General features: G+C 45.9%; 1 protein-coding gene across 3 annotated transcripts in view; it reads left to right on the top strand.

Annotated features, from left to right (window-relative positions):
• Positions 1 to 438: 438 nt before the first annotated feature.
• The window catches only part of hgfa (hepatocyte growth factor a), a 39,977-nt gene continuing 15,709 nt past the window's right edge, over positions 439 to 24,706 (top strand). The window contains exons 1-11 of one of the 3 annotated variants that reach the window (XM_038996708.1): positions 439 to 794; positions 6,270 to 6,423; positions 6,749 to 6,861; positions 7,466 to 7,580; positions 11,200 to 11,342; positions 11,986 to 12,106; positions 12,607 to 12,725; positions 19,793 to 19,958; positions 20,121 to 20,254; positions 23,196 to 23,289; positions 24,530 to 24,651. In XM_038996708.1, coding sequence (XP_038852636.1) covers positions 731 to 794; positions 6,270 to 6,423; positions 6,749 to 6,861; positions 7,466 to 7,580; positions 11,200 to 11,342; positions 11,986 to 12,106; positions 12,607 to 12,725; positions 19,793 to 19,958; positions 20,121 to 20,254; positions 23,196 to 23,289; positions 24,530 to 24,651 — 1,345 coding nt within the window. In that variant the 5' untranslated portion in view covers positions 439 to 730. The remainder of the gene's footprint in view (positions 795 to 6,269; positions 6,424 to 6,748; positions 6,862 to 7,465; positions 7,581 to 11,199; positions 11,343 to 11,985; positions 12,107 to 12,606; positions 12,726 to 19,792; positions 19,959 to 20,120; positions 20,255 to 23,195; positions 23,290 to 24,529; positions 24,652 to 24,706) is intronic. The other 2 variants (XM_038996707.1, XM_038996709.1) reach the window with 2 other exon arrangements.

Below are 24,706 nucleotides of genomic sequence, written 5' to 3'. Positions count from 1 at the left end.
TTTGTTTTGGGTCACAGGAGTTACCTAGACTAACCCCCATGCGTTTAGGTGCAAGGCGGTTTTTTGCGCATTTTGCCAGCACTTAGGTCATTAGGGGCCTTAATCAATGCGCTGATTAAAGTTTCTACATGCATGTGCAAATCATCCCAGTTTATTCTGCAACTTCAGCCAAAAGTCGGAAAAGTGTGTAGGGGGGGGGGGGGGAAGGGGACAAAGGGGAGGGTCAAGCCTACTTCTCAAACATTGTTTAATATCTTATCATCAACCCAGTCCCGCTGAAGCATTGGACCCGTACGCGTTCTGTCCAACTGTATTCAAATGTGCCACATGAAACCAAAATGCATAAAATTCTACGTATTAGCTCTCAGTTACAAGGGAAATTACATGTATCCGGTTTGGCATCACCCCCCAGCTGCTTAAAATAAACATATTGACAAACGCACTTTGCGTGAGGCTGTTAGAAACTCTCCTGAAGAAGGGACGAGAGTGCGGTTAAAGTGCTGGTTAATTGCCGTGCAGCTGGGGGAGGGGAACCGGTTTGATAAAGCGGACTGGGGGGTTGAACCAAGGACGGCTTCTTTCCAGTAAAGGGGGGCATCGCTGGCTGCACTGTGGGCTCTTCCTGTTAATCCCAGATCGGACCATATAAACAGGTATAACGCGGAGAGGACGTTCAATCAATCCACGCCGCAAACCTTGGATTAGGATAATACACTCTACTCCATCAAAAATGAAGGCAGATATCATCTGGATTTACAAACTTTTCTTGTGTGTTGTGCTCGCTGTGAATTCAGGTAAATCTTACTAGGCAATATGACCTAACGGTAAACTATGTATAGCCTACATAGCCCGTCATTGATATTCGGTTTAGTGGCTGTGCGTATAGGCTATATCATTTTCATAGGCATGAAAGGGAACGAGTTCTCTAAATATATCACACAGATCAGAAGACTTGTAAGTGAAATGGATTGAAGTGTAGCACTTCCATAGACCATTCATTTATAACCTATGTTTAACTGGCCTACAGACTTACTTTTGCGCAGAAATATTGCATATGTCATGAAGACTAAAAGGTTTATTTGTATTGGTAGCCTAAACGTAAAACATTATTACATTAGTGGTTGATACATTGATACGCTGCAACATCTATCAAAATCCACAGTGGTGATCAATGGTCTGAATTATTTCGAGGAATTTGATACTGGTTGATATTGTAATTGGAATGTGGCGTGGTGGCCATGTCTTTAGTTTGTCCCTATGTGTGCATTAGCAGGCTGGTGCGGCAGGGAATGCGCCTTGCGCTTTGGCATGTAGGCTAAGGTAACACGATGATGCTGCTTAGTAGAGAGGATCATTTGTGCAACACTGATTTTTGGTCAAAATTTAACAGATATTCTCAGTTTCAGAGATTTTCTTTAAAAAAGAGGCATATGTTGAATTGAACAGATATTCTCGGTTTCAAATATTTTCTTTAAAAAAGAGGCCTATATTGATCGTTGCCTATATCAGTGTTAGGCTATATTCATGAAATGGGCCGAGTGGTTCAATTGACTCGTAAGAAAATGTGCATGTCAGTGAGAAATTACTTTATGTTTTCACTGTCATAAATACCTAATGTATGTAGGCCTCATGCATGCGTTATGCGCGGCCATCTGCGTAAAGGTAACTATAGTACACGTCAAAGAGTTAGACCCTCTGCGCTGCAGTCATGTTTTTGAAGTGCGTCTGCTGGCGATATAACTGCTTTGTCATTAACATTTTCTATAGGTCATGGTCATTTATGTAATAGGCCCTTTACTGTCCCTGGAACGATAAATGCAGCTACTGAAATAATTTCGTGCAGCTATCCACGCAACTGATATGTTGATCTAATCAAGCTAGACTGAAAACACCTAAATAGACTTATAACTAACTGCTCAGGGAAAATTACTAATTAACTTTATTTTAATTCCTGAGCTCAGTCAAGGTAAATTGAATTGCTCTGGTTAAACCCAGTGGATGTTGTGCGCATGCCCGAATAGTCAGATTGGGAATCCCGCGTGTGCGCGCAGAGGTGAGCTGCACTATAGCCACATCTGGACGCAGAGCCGAGTTCCATTAACTCCCTCGCAAATTTTCACTTACACAGATGTAATGCGTATGCAAATTCGATACCGAGACGCACCTTTAACCGGTTCCTTTGCTGTTTAAAGAGGATATGCGTTTTATTGGATACAGGTCCTCTCCACTTTGGAAAAAGGAACGGAACCCCTCATCCCACATTGACATGTTTAACGTTATTGCAAAGATAGTGGACTAAAACCTAATCCGCTAATACCAAACCGAAGTTTGTTTTTTGGCATCACTCCCCCAAAAAACTCGGACTATACCTGACCAAGGTTGGTCAACTTAAAAAACGAATACGCCTAAATCTAATATTGTGTTATTGAGAAACGGAATGTTTCTTTCTCTCTATCTGAGGGAGAGGAAGAGTCTAAGTGAAGTGTAATTGCGCGGCGTGAGGAGGGATGCATGTTAGAACAACAGCGTGATGAGTCCCAGATCTAGTATTAATGCCGCCCAGGCATTGTGTCCTCCAGAAACCATTCCGACCACGGCGAGTCCCACAGACAACACAGTGAGCTGCAGAGTTACAGACACAACGAATTGTCTCTGATGTGGGCGCATTAACATGTTTCTTAAATTCAAAACTCCGAAGCACTTTTCAATTGAGAATTTTTCACTCTGGCCACAAATGATGAACGAAAGATTGCACCACTAAAGTATATGCTCTTTAAATACTTTATTTATGGTTTTCAATAATGAGAACTCTGAGAGACCATGTGATAACAAGTTTATTATCTTCAGTCCTATAAACCCCTTCACACCAAAAGTATGTCTAGTTGTAACTTCTCACATGTTCAAATGAGGTCCCTGTAGCTTTCTTATATGTAACTTAATATCTGCCAGGAGACATTAACAACCCTTAAAAGTCTAAGCCGTTGGGGAGGTCTACTAAGCTAACATATGGAATTGTTTTAAGATGGTCATACCATGCATCATTTAGCTATTTGATTTACAATTTTAGGACCCCTATAGGTATCAACAACATATATTCAAATATTTAATTTGGCCTCTACTACTATAGCCCATAGAAAGACATTGAATAACACATTCATAAATGGCAAAACCAACAGTCAAAAAATAAATCATAAGGAATAAGGTTTTGAAGTGTCTGTCATATATCTAAGAGATATAAGAAAGCTCAGGGTGCAGACGCCTGGAGTGTGTGTGTGTGTGTGTGTGTGTGTGTGTGTGTGTGTGTGTGTGTGTGTGTGTGTGTGTGTGTGTGTGTGTGTGTGTGTGTGTGTGTGTGTGTGTGTGTGTGTGTGTGTGTGTGTGTGTGTGTGTGTGAGAAATTGAGGAGATATTGAGAAGGTCAATGATCCCAAAAAACTTAGTGGACTCAGCAGTGCAGTCAAATACATTTGAGGGATGATGGTTCGTTGGTTCTTGCCTATAAACTGCTGACTTCACTTTTTTAATGTTTAATGATGGGGCAGCTCTGGGCTTCATACAAATTGATTGAGGGAAGCGGAGTTAGTGTGAGTGTGTGTGTGATTGATAGCCAAGATTCTGTGTGTGCATGTCTGTCTATTCTCTTTCATGGTCTGTTCACCGACTCTGTCCTGTCTCAGATTGCAGGAAGCAGTCGTTACAGAAGTACCATCTCTGTCCTGTCTCAGAGTGCAGGAAGCAGTCGTTACAGAAGTACCGTCTCTGTCTTGTCTCAGAGTGCAGGAAGCAGTCGTTACAGAAGTACCGTCTCTGTCTTGTCTCAGAGTGCAGGAAGCAGTCGTTACAGAAGTACCGTCTCTGTCCTGTCTCAGAGTGCAGGAAGCAGTCGTTACAGAAGTACCGTCTCTGTCCTGTCTCAGAGTGCAGGAAGCAGTCGTTACAGAAGTACCGTCTCTGTCCTGTCTCAGAGTGCAGGAAGCAGTCGTTACAGAAGTACCGTCTCTGTCCTGTCTCAGAGTGCAGGAAGCAGTCGTTACAGAAGTACCGTCTCTGTCCTGTCTCAGAGTGCAGGAAGCAGTCGTTACAGAAGTACCGTCTCTGTCCTGTCTCAGAGTGCAGGAAGCAGTCGTTACAGAAGTACCGTCTCTGTCCTGTCTCAGAGTGCAGGAAGCAGTCGTTACAGAAGTACCGTCTCTGTCCTGTCTCAGAGTGCAGGAAGCAGTCGTTACAGAAGTACCGTCTCTGTCCTGTCTCAGAGTGCAGGAAGCAGTCGTTACAGAAGTACCGTCTCTGTCCTGTCTCAGAGTGCAGGAAGCAGTCGTTACAGAAGTACCGTCTCTGTCCTGTCTCAGAGTGCAGGAAGCAGTCGTTACAGAAGTACCATCTCTGTCCTGTCTCAGAGTGCAGGAAGCAGTCGTTACAGAAGTACCGTCTCTGTCCTCTCTCAGAGTGCAGGAAGCAGTCGTTACAGAAGTACCGTCTCTGTCCTGTCTCAGAGTGCAGGAAGCAGTCGTTACAGAAGTACCGTCTCTGTCCTGTCTCAGAGTGCAGGAAGCAGTCGTTACAGAAGTACCATCTCTGTCCTGTCTCAGAGTGCAGGAAGCAGTCGTTACAGAAGTACCGTCTCTGTCCTGTCTCAGAGTGCAGGAAGCAGTCGTTACAGAAGTACCGTCTCTGTCTTGTCTCAGAGTGCAGGAAGCAGTCGTTACAGAAGTACCGTCTCTGTCTTGTCTCAGAGTGCAGGAAGCAGTCGTTACAGAAGTACCGTCTCTGTCCTGTCTCAGAGTGCAGGAAGCAGTCGTTACAGAAGTACCGTCTCTGTCCTGTCTCAGAGTGCAGGAAGCAGTCGTTACAGAAGTACCGTCTCTGTCCTGTCTCAGAGTGCAGGAAGCAGTCGTTACAGAAGTACCGTCTCTGTCCTGTCTCAGAGTGCAGGAAGCAGTCGTTACAGAAGTACCGTCTCTGTCCTGTCTCAGAGTGCAGGAAGCAGTCATTACAGAAGTACCGTCTCTGTCCTGTCTCAGAGTGCAGGAAGCAGTCGTTACAGAAGTACCGTCTCTGTCCTGTCTCAGAGTGCAGGAAGCAGTCGTTACAGAAGTACCGTCTCTGTCCTGTCTCAGAGTGCAGGAAGCAGTCGTTACAGAAGTACCGTCTCTGTCCTGTCTCAGAGTGCAGGAAGCAGTCGTTACAGAAGTACCGTCTCTGTCCTGTCTCAGAGTGCAGGAAGCAGTCGTTACAGAAGTACCGTCTCTGTCCTGTCTCAGAGTGCAGGAAGCAGTCGTTACAGAAGTACCGTCTCTGTCCTGTCTCAGAGTGCAGGAAGCAGTCGTTACAGAAGTACCATCTCTGTCCTGTCTCAGAGTGCAGGAAGCAGTCGTTACAGAAGTACCATCTCTGTCCTGTCTCAGAGTGCAGGAAGCAGTCGTTACAGAAGTACCATCTCTGTCCTGTCTCAGAGTGCAGGAAGCAGTCGTTACAGAAGTACCGTCTCTGTCCTGTCTCAGAGTGCAGGAAGCAGTCGTTACAGAAGTACCATCTCTGTCCTGTCTCAGAGTGCAGGAAGCAGTCGTTACAGAAGTACCGTCTCTGTCCTGTCTCAGAGTGCAGGAAGCAGTCGTTACAGAAGTACCATCTCTGTCCTGTCTCAGAGTGCAGGAAGCAGTCGTTACAGAAGTACCATCTCTGTCCTGTCTCAGAGTGCAGGAAGCAGTCGTTACAGAAGTACCGTCTCTGTCCTGTCTCAGAGTGCAGGAAGCAGTCGTTACAGAAGTACCATCTCTGTCCTGTCTCAGAGTGCAGGAAGCAGTCGTTACAGAAGTACCATCTCTGTCCTGTCTCAGAGTGCAGGAAGCAGTCGTTACAGAAGTACCGTCTCTGTCCTGTCTCAGAGTGCAGGAAGCAGTCGTTACAGAAGTACCGTCTCTGTCCTGTCTCAGAGTGCAGGAAGCAGTCGTTACAGAAGTACCGTCTCTGTCCTGTCTCAGAGTGCAGGAAGCAGTCGTTACAGAAGTACCGTCTCTGTCCTGTCTCAGAGTGCAGGAAGCAGTCGTTACAGAAGTACCGTCTCTGTCCTGTCTCAGAGTGCAGGAAGCAGTCGTTACAGAAGTACCGTCTCTGTCCTGTCTCAGAGTGCAGGAAGCAGTCGTTACAGCAGTACCGTCTCTGTCCTGTCTCAGAGTGCAGGAAGCAGTCGTTACAGAAGTACCATCTCTGTCCTGTCTCAGAGTGCAGGAAGCAGTCGTTACAGAAGTACCATCTCTGTCCTGTCTCAGAGTGCAGGAAGCAGTCGTTACAGCAGTACCAGAAGAGTGAGGACACCAGGCTGCTGTGTCCAGACTGCCCCCAGCCCTCCATGGTCAAGAACAGCCGCTCGCTGGAGCACTGTGCTCGCAAGTGCAGCAAGAACAAGAAAACCTTCACCTGCAGGTGCATCTCACACAAACAAAGAAGATGGTCATAGAGACAGATGCATGCAAAACAAAATGCACAACTGTTTCACACACGTCTCACTCACTCACTCACTCACTCACTCACTCACTCACTCACTCACTCACTCACTCACTCACTCACTCACTCACTCACTCACTCACTCACTCACTCACTCACTCACTCACTCACTCACTGTTTCTCCATCTTTCTCTCTCTCCAGTGACCTACATTTTCCCTCTGTCCCCCTCCTCCCTTCATACAGCCTTCATATTTCTTATCACCCAGTGCTCATCTCTCAACTACTTCCTGTCTGTTCTTACAGGGCATTCTACTTCGACCATCAAAACAGGAAATGCCACTTGCTTCCCTTTGACCGCTTCATGGACGGTGCTCACAGGGAACACAGGGTGAACTTTGACCTTTATGAGAAAAAAGGTAAATATAACTGTTGACTTTAGCTCAAACATTACATTTTAGCCTTACGTTGTCGCTTTTCCCCCGCCAAAGCTTCATAAAATGTTGTCTTGGGAAAAACGCTGCATAACCGTTAATGTTGACTTAGCGAGATCTGCCTCAAACGTGGCATTATACACTCTCTATTTTCTCCGAAACGTTCTGAAATGTCAGTGGAAAGTTTATAGAAGTTTATAGCAATGCAGATATGTTTGTTTAGAGTGATGGTTCTTGTGGTGTGACGGATCCTCCGAGGTTGACTTTCTAAGGTTTAAGAGCTCTCGATGTCTGTTGACACAACAACTGCCTTCCCGCTCTAGTTATGTAACTCCAGTGGCCAGAGATGTGCACACAAACATGCGGTGAACCAACCAGAGCATAAACAACATGGCCGCTGTTTACAGTTTGGACCCAAGGGATTGTTTAAGCTGTGGAGTCTCGCGCTTGAGAATTGACAAAACGCCCCAAAGTGACATTTAATTAACTTTAGGGAGCTATATCTTCCATGCGAATAATGACAGTGTTTTGCTAACTTTGACGTGAATGTTTGTGTCTCTCTCTTTCTCTCTCGTCTTGGCATTTTTAGATTATGTGAGGGAGTGTATCATCGGTTCCGGGGTGAACTACAAAGGCAGGAGGGCGGTAACCAAGGACAAGATTCCCTGTCAGTCATGGACTGAATCCTTCCCTCATGAACACACGTAATTTTCTCTATGTTACTTAATTTTTAAATGTTATTTTTCTGTGGGGTATGCACATTTGTCAGTCTGTGGTTTTTCTATGGCTTTGTTAGAGCGTTGGGCATTGTAGGCTAAAGTGGGATTATTGGGTGATATACTCTGATGGTTAATGAGTTGAGCTACTTCAGTGTAAAACTCTTTGAGACAGAATGTCTCCCCCTCTTCTCACATCAGTGAATGGATGAGCCAAACACTTATACATCACTTAAACACTGTAGCGTTATGACACATACACATCTAACACCCACCCACCCACATCCTACCCCCCTGGACCTATCCTGTCTTACATCGCTCTAGTTAAACAATGACCAAATTGTCAGAGAGGGAGGGAGGGCTGGCAGAGAGGAAAGGTCATCAAGTACAGTAGGTACAGCAGGAAAAGCTCTCAGGTTAAGCTAAGCGAGACCAGTGAATATCTAATGATGGTTTGGAGCCAGGTTCTTGTTAGCACTGCTCGTTAGCCACAAGACATTTTACCAGCAATGTTTGGGGTTGGAGAGGAAGGAGAGAGAGAGAGGGGGGAGAGAGGAGATAACGGAGATTACATTAAAGAAGAGTGGAGAGAGAAAGAGGGGGTGAACGAAAGAGAGAAAGCAGACAGGGAAAGAGGGGGAGAGAAACAGATGGAGAGAGATGGAGAGAGAGAGAGAAAAAGAAAGAAACATAAGGAAGGAGAGAGAGAGTGAAGAGAGAGTGTAGAGAGAGTGTAGAGAGAGTGTAGAGAGAGTGTAGAGAGAGTGTAGAGAGAGTGTAGAGAGAGTGTAGAGAGAGTGTAGAGAGAGTGTAGAGAGAGTGTAGAGAGAGTGTAGAGAGAGTGTAGAGAGTGTAGAGAGAGAGAGTAGAGATGTATAGACTGAGGTCATGTTCTATGTGCTCTCCAGCTGAGCTCACTAAGCCACAGACATGAGAAAAATGCAAGCCTCCAACCCAGATGAAAATACAGGGCCCACTCTCACCTCCCCCAGGACACCTTGACTCTCCCCCTCCATATGTGAATGAATCACATATACACAGACAGACAGATATGCACACAGACCCCAGCACAAATGGACAGATGTACAGACACATCTCTCTCTCTCTCACACACACACACACACACACACACACACACACACACACACACACACACACACACACACACACACACACACACAGGGATAGAGTAAGAGACACCGAGAGAGAGAGACACAGAGAGAGAGAGACACAGAGAGCGACAAAGAGAGAGAGACACAGCGAGACACAGTGAGAGAGACGTAGCGGGACAGTGATGGATGTGGAGAGAAATAGGGAGAGGTCCAAAGAGAGAGCCAGACCTATGTGCATAGTGTCTGCCTGCAACACCATAGGGACCCCTCCTTGACAAGGAGATGAATAGTTGGCTAACATCTGTTAGCCCAACATCATTACTTTCTTTCCTCCTCTATACCGTACAGGCAGACAGGCAGACAGGCAGACAGGCAGACAGGCAGACAGGCAGACAGGCAGACAGGCAGACAGGCAGGCTGGCAGTAAATATTATTACTGGCTCCTCTCTCTCCTCATGTGGAGCTGGGGGTGCAGCTCACCAGATAAAGCCTTTAAAAAGCCTTAAAGTGAAATCCTGTATTTTTTTAAATGACATTCTGATAGACTTTTATGACATTAAAGGAACATGTCAATATGTTAATGAGTAGGACTCAACTCATGGTGTATTTGGCTGTTGGCAGGCAGTCGGTCAGGTCCAAGTTGAAGTCTGGCCCTGTCCAAAATAAGCTCCTAGCTCCTTGGTACTACATGTGGATGCAACTTAATGCTATAGGTGCAAGTAATATGGTCAGATCTACAATAGTGTCTAGGGGGCTTCTGGGCTTGTGGTTGTCTCTGGACTGGGCATTGGACTACCACGTGGATGGAAGGGTTTTGGTTCATAGCAGACTGGACTCCCACTATTTCGCTGAAGACTCTCTCGGTCTAAGTTAGATCTCTGCGTTTCCTCTGGCAATGGGATGAGTGATGTTGTGCATTAGTGGAGTTCGATGGAGGCCGGAGGGCACAGGGGGGAGTGCCGAGCCAGCTCTCCCCCAAGAAAGGGCCCTGCCGTTGGGGTTGAGGGCTGAGCCGAGCTGCTGATAGAAAGGCCCCTCTGGTTTTCTTTCTCTTCATTTTTCTCTTTCCTTGTCTCCAGCAACTCTTCTGATGCTCTCCTTCCATGTCTCAGCATCTCTTCTGTTGCTTTCTTTCCATGTCTTAGCATCTCTTCTGTTGCTTTCTTTCCATGTCTCAGCATCTCTTCTGTTGCTTTCTTTCCATGTCTCAGCATCTCTTCTGTTGCTTTCTTTCCATGTCTCAGCATCTCTTCTGTTGCTTTCTTTCCGTCTCAGCATCTCTTCTGTTGCTTTCTTTCCATGTCTCAGCATCTCTTCTGTTGCTTTCTTTCCATGTCTCAGCATCTCTTCTGTTGCTTTCTTTCCATGTCTCAGCATCTCTTCTGTTGCTTTCTTTCCATGTCTCAGCATCTCTTCTGTTACTCTCCTTCCATGTCTCAGCATCTCTTCTGTTGCTCTCTTTCCATGTCTCAGCATCTCTTCTGTTGCTCTCCTTCCATATCTCAGCATCTCTTCTGTTGCTCACTTTCCATGTCTCAGCATATCTTCTGTTGCTCTCTTTCCATGTCTCAGCATCTCTTTTTTTTGTATTTTTATTTCTCCATCTGTTTCACTCTCTTTCTCTCCCTCCATTATCCCTCTGTTTCTCTGTTTCTCTCTATTTTTCTCTCTCTATCTCCCTCCCTCTCTCTCGCTCTCTCACTCTCTTTCTCCCACCTTCTTCTGTTGCTCTCTCTCAGTTGGTGGGAAGACAGTGGCTGTGGTAGGGCTGAATACGGAGGTGTTTAAAATCCAGCTTTTCATCCTCCACGCTTTTCAGAATATATATATTAGTGTCCATTTATCTGGCATGGCCCCATTGTTACAGGCTATATACTTCACATGGTGCTTTTACTCCCAAAAGGTGTGTGTGTGTGTCCATGTGTGTCTCCCCTGACTCTTCTGCTGAACTAGTGTACAAAGCAGAAGAAATAGATTGTTTCAATTTGTGAAGTTGGCGATAATAAGAAATGCTTGAGCTGCTGTTTCTGATTCGTAGTTGTGTGGTGAAATACCTGTTGTGAGACTCTGTGCATGTGTAGCAGTAACTGGCTGACTTACAGGTCAGACTGGAAGCATTTACTGGTAGATTGGCCTGAGGGCATGGAATGAATGTGAAGGGATGATGTACTAGGAGATAATATTTTCCATTTTCCATACATTTTTATTACACTTTGTCTATATTACCATGGTCCAAGATAATGTAGCTAAGTTAGCATGTTACGACTCTACCAACTGTCTTTGTTTTTGGCTCAGTTTTTAGCGTGCTAGCCTTCGGAGCTAAGGGCCCCCAATTCACGTCAATATCTAAGAAACCTACAGAAATCCCATCTTAAACAAAATGAAGTTCTACAACTTTATGAGTCCTAAAACAGCAACTCCTTTCGTGCCTGTCACACACATTTAGTCATTCCCACTTTATGCTTAGTAGTGTTTTTCTCCACACTTTCCCTCAGCTTCCAGCCAGCGAGACTGGGCAAGAAGGACCTGAACGGGAACTTCTGCCGTAACCCCAAGAACGAGAGCAGTGGGCCCTGGTGTTTCACTACAGACCCAGAGGTCAGGCACCAAGAGTGTGGCCTGCCTCAGTGCTCCCAAGGTAACACCTCAACCAGCAGAGTCCAATTACACGTTGGGGCCAGTTTCCCAGACACAGATTAAGCCTAGTGCTGGATTTAAGAGCACTTTCAATGGAGATTATTTTTAGTCTAGGACTAGAATTAATCTGTGCTCGGAAAGCTGGCCCTTTGGTTTGCCCAACATAGACATCTTTGGAATGTATGAGGTGGCCCACATTGATATGTCATTTACTGGAGTGAAGCTGGTTTGTTGGTGAAAAGTAGCCCTGTTTTTGGAAGTTTTTTTCAACTGTACTCTGCTTGCTAATAGTGTACCACTACAGTCTGATAACAACCCTCTGTTATCCTGATAACAACCTAGAAAAACATATCTTGTGCTCTTGTAGCCGAACAACAATGTTGTTTTTGACGCACCAGGGAATCCCAATTCACTACCGTGTCAAGAAATGTTTAGTATGCTAGTATCTTAGTTCTCATTGAATATTGTACAAAGATTGAGAGATAAGCATGTTGCTAACGTTATTAAAGTGATCAACTTTACAATAAGATAAAAGTCAGACTGTTTAGTCATCTTTAATCGTGTTTCCCTCTTTAATATAGTGTCGAAAACATGTTCTATGCCATTGTGGGAAGGTTGTGCTAACGTTGTTTTTGCGTTTGCAGTGGAGTGTATGAGGTGTAACGGGGAAGACTACAAAGGGCCGATGGATCACACAGATAGTGGGAAGGAGTGTCAGAGATGGGATTCATCCAAGCCCCACAGACACCCCTACCAACCTAAAAAGTGAGTAAGGAAACCCATAGCCTTATGTATTTATAGCACAGTAAGTTATGGCTAACGTTACTTACTTTTAAATGAATTATTCCTTTTCATTACTTCAAAGTCAATTGTTTGTGATCTTTGGATTAGCCCACTGCTGTTAGTTAGTCAACCTTATTGTATGCAGTGAATGTGGTGAAGGTCTGTGGATGAAAGCCTGAGTGACTCTCCCCCATTGACGTGTATATGTATAGTCAGACCAACCGCACTGCAGTCCCTCATCAAGTTCTACACACACACACACACACACACACACACACACACACACACACACACACACACACACACACACACACACACACACACACACACACACACACACACACACACACACACACACACACACACACACACATACACAGCTGCACAAACACTCCCTCTATCCTAATACACAGGAGATGAACCCATGTAGCATAACTCTCTCTCTCTGTCTTTTTCCTATTTTTCCCTGTCTTTCTTCACAGGTACCCTGATAAAGGGCTGAATGACAACTACTGTCGGAATCCGGACAACCGTCTGCGTCCGTGGTGTTACACCCTGGACCCACAAACACCCTGGGAGTACTGCAACATCAGTGTGTGTGGTGAGTGTGTGCACTTTCCTACTGTCTTCCTCTTTGTCCCAAACAGTGAAAACTGTCTAATGCTACTGGGATGGCATACCAACGCTGAGAGTGTGGAAGGACAGACATGTTAGATAATCAGTCTGCTTTTGTGTTCTCAGTGTTCTGTTGGGTTGTTTTGGGTTGTGTTGTGTTGTGTTGGGTCGAGGTGGAGAAGGAAGCACTCACATAGTAAAGAAGAATAATGGATGGTACACATTTTCCTACACACACCTCGTCCGGATCCTCATTAATGCGATGTCACAGCTCCCTCTATGAGAGAGGGGCCCCCTGTCCCTCCCAATACTTTACCATTCTCTCACATACATTCCCTATTCCCTTTCAATAAACGATATATTCCCACACAACTTCACTAAACAAACCATCTCCCCATTAGTCCTTCATAGCAGCGGAATACAATACTAGACTCCCACAGAATTCAATAGAACTCTTCAATATTTCGATGTATGTATCTGTATGGGGATTCTACTGTGATCAGAGGGGAAGAGAGTGGACCACACTGAGTCTGTAGCAGGGCTTTCTAACTTTATTTAACCAGGAAAGAGCCTGGAGGTTAGAAACCTCTTTTGCGAGGGCAACCACTGTGATTGAAGTGGTGGTTTTAGGGAGGACCGAGTTGTGGTTTTGGGAGTGCCAAAGTTTTTTTTGGTAGAGGGGCCACAATGGTGGTTTTGGGGGATAACGAGATAAGTATAGGAGCCTTCCAAAGGAGACAGGGAGAGGCTTTGTTTGGGATATTTAGTGTTTCATGTGGCTCTAAGCTGAAAGCTATTTACCTCAGTGAGGACAAGTAGGCTGTGTTTGTCAACTGTAGGGGAGGGAGAGTTTGACGGTTTAAAACGCTTAATTCAGATCACTCAAACACAACAAAGCACTATGAAACTTTTATTATTGGTCAAATCCTAACTTCCACTTCAAATTTGTACTAAGGCTGGGTTTACACAGGCAGCTTAATTCTAATTGGGCAAAAGATCACAATTGGGTTGCTTGTGTAAACTCATCTGTAGTCATGCATTGATGTCAATGGAAGACTAACTAGAAATGTCCCTTTTAAGTGGACATTAGGATTCAGCCTTATGACATATATTAACTGTAGGGGAGTAGCCAAAATGGCTCAATAGCTACTGACACAGATAGTTCCAATAGATTGGGAGGCATTGGGAGTAATGTTCATCATCGTTATCAACAGAACACACAGGCGCCATAGTTGTAACACCATGGATGTTGAAACCATAACAGATTGTCAGAAGTGTTGTAGAAAGCAAGGCCCACTGAAACCCTGGCACTACAACTGAGGACTTGACAAGATGGGAGGATGGGAGGGCGTGCTAGTGTGTTGGGGGGTTCGCTGTGTGTGTGTGATGAAAAAGAGGATAGAAACCACTTTTAGACAGTTTGATATTCTTCATCCAAAGGGATGTTCAACACTGACCTTGAGCCCACGGCCCCGCCCGGCTGAGGACCGTGATTTACAACCGGGGAGTAAAAAATAATTTGTCCAGATGGATTCTGCACTGCCTAACCTGTAGATAACAAAGGTGACCCGACGTTAGATGCCGGCATGCATTACATCAAGCCAAAAGCACATCCTCCTTCTGTCCTCCTCTCCAAACATTCCCTTCCTTTTTGTTCTGACCTCATTTATCAAACAGTATAGAAACACAAATCCCTCAAATCCGGAGGGGTTGCAGAAATTCCAACAAATCCGTCCCTGTACACTGTAACATAAAAAAGCGGAGTTCTGAGATTTTTCGGGATCGTTTTTTGGAGACCAGAGGGCCAGGAAGCCTTGTTAAGCGGGCTGAATGCAGGGTTGTTTTTTGGAGACCAGAGGGCCAGGAAGCCTTGTTTTTTTTTTTTTTTTTTTTTTTTTTTTTTTTATAAATTTTATCCCCTTTTCTCCCCAATTTTCGTGGTATCCAATCGCTAGTAATTACTATCTTGTCTCATCGCTACAACTCCCGTACGGGCTCGGGAGAGACGAAGGTCGAAAGCCATGCGTCCTCCGAAGCACAACCCAACCAAGCCGCACTGCTTCTTTAACACAGCGCGCCTCCAACCCGGAAGCCAGCCGCACCAATGTGTCGGAGGAAACACCGTGCACCTGGCCCCCTTGGTTAGCGCGCACTGCGCCCGGCCCGCCACAGGAGTCGCTGGAGCGCGATGAGACAAGGATATCCCTACCGGCCAAACCCACCCTAACCCGGACGACGCTAGCCCAATTGTGCGTCGCCCCACGGACCTCCCGGTCGCGGCCGGCTGCGACAGAGCCTGGGCGCGAACCCAGAGACTCTGGTGGCGCAGTTAGCACTGCGATGCAGTGCCCTAGACCACTGCGCCACCCGGGAGGCCAGGAAGCCTTGTTAAGCGGGCTGAATGCAGGGTTGTTTTTTGGAGACCAGAGGGCCAGGAAGCCTTGTTAAGCGGGCTGAATGCAGGGTTGTTTTTTGGAGACCAGAGGGCCAGGAAGCCTTGTTAAGCAGGCTGAATGCAGGGTCGTTTTTTGGAGACTCTGTCTGGCCAGGAAGCCTTGTTAAGCGGGCTGAATGCACGGTTGTTTTTTGGAGACCAGAGGGCCAGGAAGCCTTGTTAAGCGGGCTGAATGCAGGGTTGTTTTTTGGAGACCAGAGGGCCAGGAAGCCTTGTTAAGCGGGCTGAATGCAGGGTTGTTTTTTGGAGACCAGAGGGCCAGGAAGCCTTGTTAAGCGGGCTGAATGCAGGGTTGTTTTTTGGAGACCAGAGGGCCAGGAAGCCTTGTTAAGCGGGCTGAATGCAGGGTTGTTTTTTGGAGACCAGAGGGCCAGGAAGCCTTGTTAAGCGGGCTGAATGCAGGGTTGTTTTTTGGAGACCAGAGGGCCAGGAAGCCTTGTTAAGCGGGCTGAATGCAGGGTTGTTTTTTGGAGACCAGAGGGCCAGGAAGCCTTGTTAAGCGGGCTGAATGCAGGCTTGTTTTTTGGAGACCAGAGGGCCAGGAAGCCTTGTTAAGCGGGCTGAATGCAGGGCTGTTTTTTGGAGACCAGAGGGCCAGGAAGCCTTGTTAAGCGGGCTGAATGCAGGCTTGTTTTTTGGAGACCAGAGGGCCAGGAAGCCTTGTTAAGCGGGCTGAATGCAGGGTTGTTTTTTGGAGACCAGAGGGCCAGGAAGCCTTATTAAGCGGGCTGAATGCAGGGTTGTTTTTTGGAGACCAGAGGGCCAGGAAGCCTTGTTAAGCGGGCTGAATGCAGGCTTGTTTTTTGGAGACCAGAGGGTCAGGAAGCCTTGTTAAGCGGGCTGAATGCAGGGTTGTTTTTTGGAGACCAGAGGGCCAGGAAGCCTTGTTAAGCGGGCTGAATGCAGGGTTGTTTTTTGGAGACCAGAGGGCCAGGAAGCCTTATTAAGCAGGCTGAATGCAGGGTTGTTTTTTGGAGACCAGAGGGCCAGGAAGCCTTGTTAAGCGGGCTGAATGCAGGGTTGTTTTTTGGAGACCAGAGGGCCAGGAAGCCTTGTTAAGCAGGCTGAATGCAGGGTCGTTTTTTGGAGACTCTGTCTGGCCAGGAAGCCTTGTTAAGCGGGCTGAATGCAGGGTTGTTTTTTGGAGACTAGAGGGCCAGGAAGCCTTGTTAAGCGGGCTGAATGCAGGGTTGTTTTTTGGAGACTAGAGGGCCAGGAAGCCTTGTTAAGCGGGCTGAATGCAGGGTTGTTTTTTGGAGACCAGAGGGCCAGGAAGCCTTGTTAAGCGGGCTGAATGCAGAGTTGTTTTTTGGAGACCAGAGGGCCAGGAAGCCTTGTTAAGCGGGCTGAATGCAGGGTTGTTTTTTGGAGACCAGAGGGCCAGGAAGCCTTGTTAAGCGGGCTGAATGCAGGCTTGTTTTTTTGAGACCAGAGGGCCAGGAAGCCTTGTTAAGCGGGCTGAATGCAGGGTTGTTTTTTGGAGACCAGAGGGCCAGGAAGCCTTGTTAAGCGGGCTGAATGCAGGGTTGTTTTTTGGAGACCAGAGGGCCAGGAAGCCTTGTTAAGCGGGCTGAATGCAGGCTTGTTTTTTGGAGACCAGAGGGCCAGGAAGCCTTGTTAAGCGGGCTGAATGCAGGGTTGTTTTTTGGAGACCAGAGGGCCAGGAAGCCTTGTTAAGCGGGCTGAATGCAGGGTTGTTTTTTGGAGACCAGAGGGCCAGGAAGCCTTATTAAGCAGGCTGAATGCAGGGTTGTTTTTTGGAGACCAGAGGGCCAGGAAGCCTTGTTAAGCGGGCTGAATGCAGGGTTGTTTTTTGGAGACCAGAGGGCCAGGAAGCCTTATTAAGCAGGCTGAATGCAGGGTTGTTTTTTGGAGACCAGAGGGCCAGGAAGCCTTGTTAAGCGGGCTGAATGCAGGCTTGTTTTTTGGAGACCAGAGGGCCAGGAAGCCTTGTTAAGCGGGCTGAATGCAGGGTTGTTTTTTGGAGACCAGAGGGCCAGGAAGCCTTGTTAAGCGGGCTGAATGCAGGGTTGTTTTTTGGAGACCAGAGGGCCAGGAAGCCTTGTTAAGCGGGCTGAATGCAGGGTTGTTTGGCTTGGCGGTGAGTACCACATCCATCAGGCCTTCGTTATAGTAACCTACCCTTACAGTCACACATGTAAGAGGCCAAGCTACCCAAGCAATAGGGATCTAGCTAGGCTCAACCCACACATGCACGTTCTTCCTGCCAAAACCTGGTATGGTACACTGTACACCATGAATGAGGCCAGTACAGTATAGGATAGAGGGGATTCGCAGATGCTAGATAGTAGAGATTCCCTTTTTGTAGCCCTTTGTAGAGCTTTGAGAGCTATGTTTGAAAAGTACTTAAGTATTTTAGTACTTAACGGATAAAGATATTAGATACCCAAACTAAACCTGTCTAAACTCCCCCAAAAATCTGTTGGATATCAGAAACTCAGATTTTCAGATACTCTTCATCTGTTTTTATACCCACTTTGTCCTGACACTCAGATATGTGATACCCAATACCCTATAACCTACCCTGGCTGTCCAGTCTGTTTGTGCAATTAGCCTACTACTCTCTTTGTTCGTTTATTGAATGGCATGACAGATATAGAAGGGTTGGCTACAGCCCATTCCCATTAGTCTGATAATGGAAGTCTGTGGTCTGTTGTAGTGTTGGTTTCGGTATGTCTCGTGGTGGGGCACCACTGTTTTGGATAAATAGACAGATTATAGACCATACAGTACTACAGATATAGGATGTTAATTTGATCACTCTTATTTTGCTGAGAATTTTCCTGCACCGTGGAAAATGCAGAGGTTTGTGATTTACATAAGTTCAATGAAAACTCGCACACACTGTATATTAACAGTATTGCACTTTTCATTTAGCTAATAGCCTAACCACCGATCAAGCAACATTATGGACTGAACAGGATGATTTTGCTTCGATAATGCTGGTCAAATTAAGATCCTACATCTGGACTGACTGTTTAGGATCATTTGTCTCTAGTCTAAACATGACCGATTCTCTGTGAGATTCATCTTTCTTTTCCCTCTCTCCCTCTTTTCTTTCTCCCTTCTTCCTGCCTCTCTCTCTCCCTCCTGTCTTCTCTGTCTGGTTTCTCTCTATCTCTCCCTCCTGTCTTCTCTGTCTGGTTTCTCTCTCCCTCCTGTCTTCTCTGTCTGGTTTCTCTCTCCCTCCTGTCTTCTCTGTCTGGTTTCTCTCCCCCTCCTGTCTTCTCTGTCTGGTTTCTCTACCCCTCCTGTCTTCTCTGTCTGGTTTCTCTCCCCCTCCTGTCTTCTCTGTCTGGTTTCTCTCCCCCTCCTGTCTTCTCTGTCTGGTTTCTCTCTCCCTCCTGTCTTCTCTGTCTGGTTTCTCTCTTCCTCCTGTCTTCTCTGTCTGGTTTCTCTCTCCCCCTCCTGTCTTCTCTGTCTGGTTTCTCTCTCTTCCTCCTGTCTTCTCTGTCTGGTTTCTCCCTCTCTCTCCCTCCTGTCTTCTCTGTCTGGTTTCTCCCTCTCTCTCCCTCCTGTCTTCTCTGTATGGTTTCTCCCTCTCTCTCCCTCCTGTCTTCTCTGTATGGTTTCTCCCTCTCTCTCCCTCCTGTCTTCTCTGTCTGGTTTCTCTCTCCCTCCTGCCTTCTCTGTCTGGTTTCTCTCTCCCTCCTGCCTTCTCTGTCTGGTTTCTCTCTCTTCCTCCTGTCTTCTCTGTATGGTTTCTCCCTCTCTCTCCCTCCTGTCTACTCTGTATGGTTTCTCCCTCTCTCTCCCTCCTGTCTTCTCTGCATGGTTTCTCCCTCTCTCTCCCTCCTGTTTTCTCTGCATGGTTTCTCCCTCTCTCTCCCTCCTGTCTTCTCTGTATGGTTTCTCCCTCTCTCTCCCTCCTGTCTTCTCTGTATGGTTTCTCCCTCTCTCTCCCTCCTGTCTTCTCTGTATGGTTTCTCCCTCTCTCTCCCTCCTGTCTTCTCTGTCTGGTTTCTCTCTCCCTCCTGTCTTCTCTGTCTGGTTTCTTCCTCTCTCTCCCTCCTGTCTTCTCTGTCTGGTTTCTCCCTCTCTCTCCCTCCTGTCTTCTCTGTCTGGTTTCTCCCTCTCTCTCCCTCCTGTCTTCTCTGTCTGGTTTCTCCCTCTCTCTTCCTCCTGTCTTCTCTGTATGGTTTCTCCCTCTCTCTCCCTCCTGTCTTCTCTGTATGGTTTCTCCCTCTCTCTCCCTCCTGTCTTCTCTGTATGGTTTCTCCCTCTCTCTCCCTCCTGTCTTCTCTGTATGGTTTCTCCCTCTCTCTCCCTCCTGTCTTCTCTGTCTGGTTTCTCTCTCCCTCCTGCCTTCTCTGTCTGGTTTCTCTCTCTCTCTCCCTCCTGTCTTCTCTGTATGGTTTCTCCCTCTCTCTCCCTCCTGTCTTCTCTGTCTGGTTTCTCTCTCCCTCCTGCCTTCTCTGTCTGGTTTCTCCCCTGTCAACGTCTTTACATTCTTCTTTCTGTCTATCATCTCCCCTCATCTTATCTATTGCTCATCTCTCATCCTAAATCCTCTTTCTCCCTCTCTCTGTTTTCATACCTCTCTCTCAACTTCCTTCTTCTCCCCCTCTCTGTCTCAGACCCAGGTAATGACTCTGATGTGGATGCTACATCGTCGTGTTTCAGGGAGCAGGGACAGAGTTACCACGGTACTGTGAGCGTCACCCCGTCGGGCGTCACATGTCAACGCTGGGACTCCCAGTTCCCCCATAACCACACCTACAGCCCGCAGAATTACAAGTGCAAGTGAGTGATGATGTCATTCAATACCCACATGGGTTTTCTTTTGTTTCTGTCACTGGTACGAGAAATATAGGGAAACGGACACATACAGTCATATTATTACGTATGTCCACGTGGGAAGCAGCTATTTAACCAGTGTGTACGTATCTCTCTCTTACATCACAGAGACCTGAGAGAGAACTACTGTCGGAACCCAGATGGTGCAGAGATCCCATGGTGCTTCACTACAGATCCTAACCAGAGACTAGCCTTCTGCACCAATATACCCCGGTGTGAGACAGAGAACATCGACACAGAAGGTGAGACACAGTTTTGTTTTCCAGTTGACATGATCCTCCAACCCGGCACCCAAAGACTTTGATGGAAGGACTATTGTGTTGAGCATGCCAATTATTGATTCTACTGAGACACAACACCACACAGCACACTGGCCCCATACAATACATCAGAATCACCACCACCTTTATTCACTTAGTACACCCAGAATTACATGTTGCATTATGGTTCTCCCACAGTAAACAGACTGAATAGGCAGCTTCATTTACATGAATAATAATATTGAATTTACAAAAATCCACATGCAGTATGTACACATTAATCAGCAAAAAATGTATATACATTTGAGGTCGGAAGTTTACATATACCTTAGCAAAATACATTTAAACTCAGTTTTTCACAATTCCTGACAATTAATCCCTGTTTTAGGTCAGTTATGATCACCACTTTATTTTAAGAATGTGAAACGTCAGAATAATAGTAGAGAGAATGATTTATTTCAGCTTTTATTTCTTTCATCACATTCCCAGTGGGTCAGAAGTTTACATACTGAATTAGTTTTTGGTAGCATTGCCTTTAAATTGTTTAACTTTGGTCAAACTTTTTAGGTAGCCTTCCACAACCTTCCCACAAAAAGTTGGGTGAATTTTGGCCCATTTCTCCTGACAGAGCTGGTGTAACTGAGTCAGGTTTGTAGGCCTCCTTGCTCGCACATGCTTTTTCAGTTCTGCCCACAAATGTTTTATGGGATTGAGGTCAGGGCTTTGTGATGGCCACTCCAATACCTTGACTTTGTTGTCCTTAAGCCAATTTGCCACAACTTTGGAAGTGTGCTTGGGGTCATTGTCCATTTGGAAGACTCATTTGCGACCAAGCTTTAACTTCCTGACTGATGTCTTGAGATGTTGCTTCAATATATCCACAGGATTTTCCTTCCTTATGATGCCCTCTATTTTGTGAAGTGCACCAGTCCCTCCTGCAGCAAAGCACCCCCACAACATGATGCTGCCAGCCCCGTGCTTCACGGTTGGGATGGTGTTCTTCGGCTTGCAAGCATCCCCCTTTTTCCTCTAAACATAACGATGGTCATTATGGCCAAACAGTTCTATTTTTGTTTCATCAGGCAAGAGGACATTTCTCCAAAAAGTACGATGTTTGTCCCCATGTGCAGTTGCAAACCGTAGTCTGGCTTTTTCATGGTGGTTTTGGAGCAGTGGCTTCTTCCTTGCTGAGCGGCCTTTCAGGTTATGTCGATAGGTACAAAAGTATCTATATCCACAGTAAAACGAGTCCTATGTTTCCTCCAGCATCTTCACAAGGTCCTTTGCTGTTGTTCTGGGATTGATTTGCACTTTTCGCACCAAAGAACGTTCATCTCTGGGAGACAGAACGCGTCTCCTTCCTGAGCGGTATGACGGCTGCTTGGTCCCATGGTGTTTATACTTGCGTACTGTTGTTTGTACAGATGAACGTGGTACCTTCAGGCGTTTGTAAATTGCTCCCAAGGATGAACCAGACTTGAGGAGGTCTAAAAAAAAAAAATCTGAGGTCTTGGCTGATTTCTTTTGATTTTCCATGATGTCAAGCAAAGAGGCACTGAGTTTGAAGGTAGGCCTTGAAATGCATCCACAGGTACACCTCCAATTGACTCAAATGATGTAAATTAGCCTATCAGAAGCTTCTAAAGCCATGACATAATTTTCTGGAATTTTTCAAGCTGTTTAAAGAAACAGTCAACTTAGTGTATGTAAACTTCTGACCCACTAGAATTGTGATAGAGGGAAATAATCTGTATGTAAACAATTTTTGGAAAAATGACAAAGTAGATGTCCTAACCGACTTGCCAAAACTATAGTTTGTTAACAAGAAATTTGTGGAGTGGTTGAAAAACGAGTTGTAATGATTCCAACCTAAGTGTATGTAAAGTTCCGACTTCAACTGTATGTGCATGGTGCGGATGTTTAAACAATATACTGTATGCTATTTGAATGACTACATATGTGGTGTAATCGGGTGTATGGCTTGCTATGTACTGTATTTGCAATTGACCTCTAAACTTCAGCTGCAATATATTGAGAATGAGCTGTGGTCGCTTACTGAAACAGACTACTGGCAGTCTTTTGGGCATGGTTGGTTTTGGTTTGGTTGCCCTTCAAATTCATTTTCCTCAAATTACAAAAAGAAACAACAAATGGTCAGACAGCAATTCCACGTTTGCTGGAATTTTCTCTCTCATACATGTCTATGCTTTGCATTTCAAAAGAGCTTTCTGGAGGAAGAGAGAGTGCTTTGGTCACTACAGGTACCTCTGGTTCTGCTTAGCAACAGTCGATATGGGGGAGAAATCTTCCTGTCTCTTTTATTCCATTTGGGAACCACCAATTCTAGATTGGCCCAACATGTTAAATTGATCCAAACCACAAATTGAGCCCAGTTTCAACATGCCTTTTTTACGACGGCATCAATATCAGAATGTTGTCTCTCAGTGGACCTACGCACACAAAAACATGTTGATTCAATGTACAATTGTAAGGCAACCGGCTGCAATAGGATTGTGAGTTTTGCTCAACAACATTTCTGTTGAACAAACTAACAATCCTATTGCAGCTGGTAGCCTAACAATTTTACGTTGAATCAACATCTTTTGTTCTACACTGTGGGTATAGCTGTGTTCTACACTGTGGGTATAGCTGTGTTCTACACTGTGGGTATAGCTGTGTTCTACACTGTGGGTATAGCTGTGTTCTACACTGTGGATTTAGCTGTGTTCTACACTGTGGCTATAGCTGTGAGCATAGCTGTGTTCTACACTGTGGGTATAGCTGTGTGTGTGTGCATGCGTTCGTGTCTGTGAGAGAGAGCGAGAGAGACTGTAGATGGTAATCTCAATAAGACACATATAGGGTCGGTTTAAGACTACTCAGTGTTTTATTTTCTCCTTCTCTCTATCTCTGTCTGTCCCAGATTGTTATGAGGACAATGGAGGGAATTACACAGGCAATTTATCCAAGACCAGATCAGGAATTCCCTGCGGACTGTGGGCAAATCATAGCAACAGGTAAGGTAAACCTCATACATTACACACACTTACCAGCCATACACAACTGGAACTTACCTCTCAATCCATATTCACATGAGAAAAAGTAGAACTATGGGTTCAAGAAATGTATGTGAAGGTTTCTTTGACATTTTCAAATTCTCTGTCTTTTTTGAATAACTGTTTATTGACGAGGTATTTCCCGTCGCTTAGAGAAAATCCCCTTGTAAATGAATAAAGCCACGCCGTGAAAACAAACAACGACAGGAAATCAGGGGCCCCACCCGGGTCAGTCCTGGGCCTGCTATTATTTGTCTAGCTGACAGAGAGGAAGCCTTACGGTGCTTTCAGAACTTCCAGAACAAGCCACCCTGGAGGGGCGCATAGTCTGCCCCTCTCTCCACATCCGTGTGTCCCCATGCTAAAGTACCGTAGCTAACGTTGGCCCTGGCTGTTAGAATTACTTCATTTAAAGGAATTTAAAAGCCAAAATGGCAGCGACAGATGGACATGTGCCAGAGCTGACCCGTGACCCCAGGAAGTGCTTTCTCGGCCCGGCAGATCAAAGCCAATCAGCTTCCCTCATGTGGCCCGCAGCCAGTGAGTCTGCCCCTCGCACAAGGTCAAGGGGTCGGCGCAGAAAAATGGCGGAAAGGTTACGGCTTGTTTAACATTGGCGGGGGAAGTGAAATGATCTTCACACTGGCTGACAAATCGGTTTCCCCCTCTCCTCACATTGTGTTTTTCTGAATCCTGATCCAAGCCCTCCAACAAATTGATCATATCTAAAGATATTCCAAATATTTTGAATGTATGAAGGATTGGAATTGCTGTTTAAACAAGACTTCTGAAGGCATCTGTTTAGGCTCGGTTTAGTCTATGTGCAGTGAAGTATACGACCAGATCTTGAGTCCACGTTTACAGTGTTTGGACTGTATCTTTGAGTTGAGTCTGTAGCTTCTTCCTTGTCTGAACCGTGGTGATTGCTGGGATTGCATATTTTCATATTCCCCGGAGCACTCTTCACAAAACTCCTTTGCTTCCTTGTAAGGCCTCTGCATAGCTGGAACTCTGAGGATTCACTGCCCCGATAATAACAGCTGAGTCAAAGTTTCCAACCTGAATGCAGTTATGGTGTCAGACTTTTCCATGTGTATGTATGCATGTGTGTGTGCCTACGTACAGTATATGTGTATCTACAGTATGTGTCTCTGTGTGTATGTGCTTATGCATGTGTCCTCATATATGTTGTGTTTTCCAGTGGAGAATCCAGCGTGGGTTTGGAGAGGAACCTGTGCAGGAATCCAGACCAGGATAAGCACGGTCCCTGGTGTCACACTACGGACCCCTCTATCCCATGGGACTACTGCAAGCTCAAACGCTGTAAGAATACAAAACACTGTCTTCATCCAATCTCTGTCTCATCCCCTATACACTC

Source organism: Salvelinus namaycush, chromosome 6, assembly GCF_016432855.1.
Source record: "Salvelinus namaycush isolate Seneca chromosome 6, SaNama_1.0, whole genome shotgun sequence".
NCBI lineage: Eukaryota > Metazoa > Chordata > Actinopteri > Salmoniformes > Salmonidae > Salvelinus > Salvelinus namaycush.
This window is presented reverse-complemented; position numbering and strand designations above follow the sequence as displayed.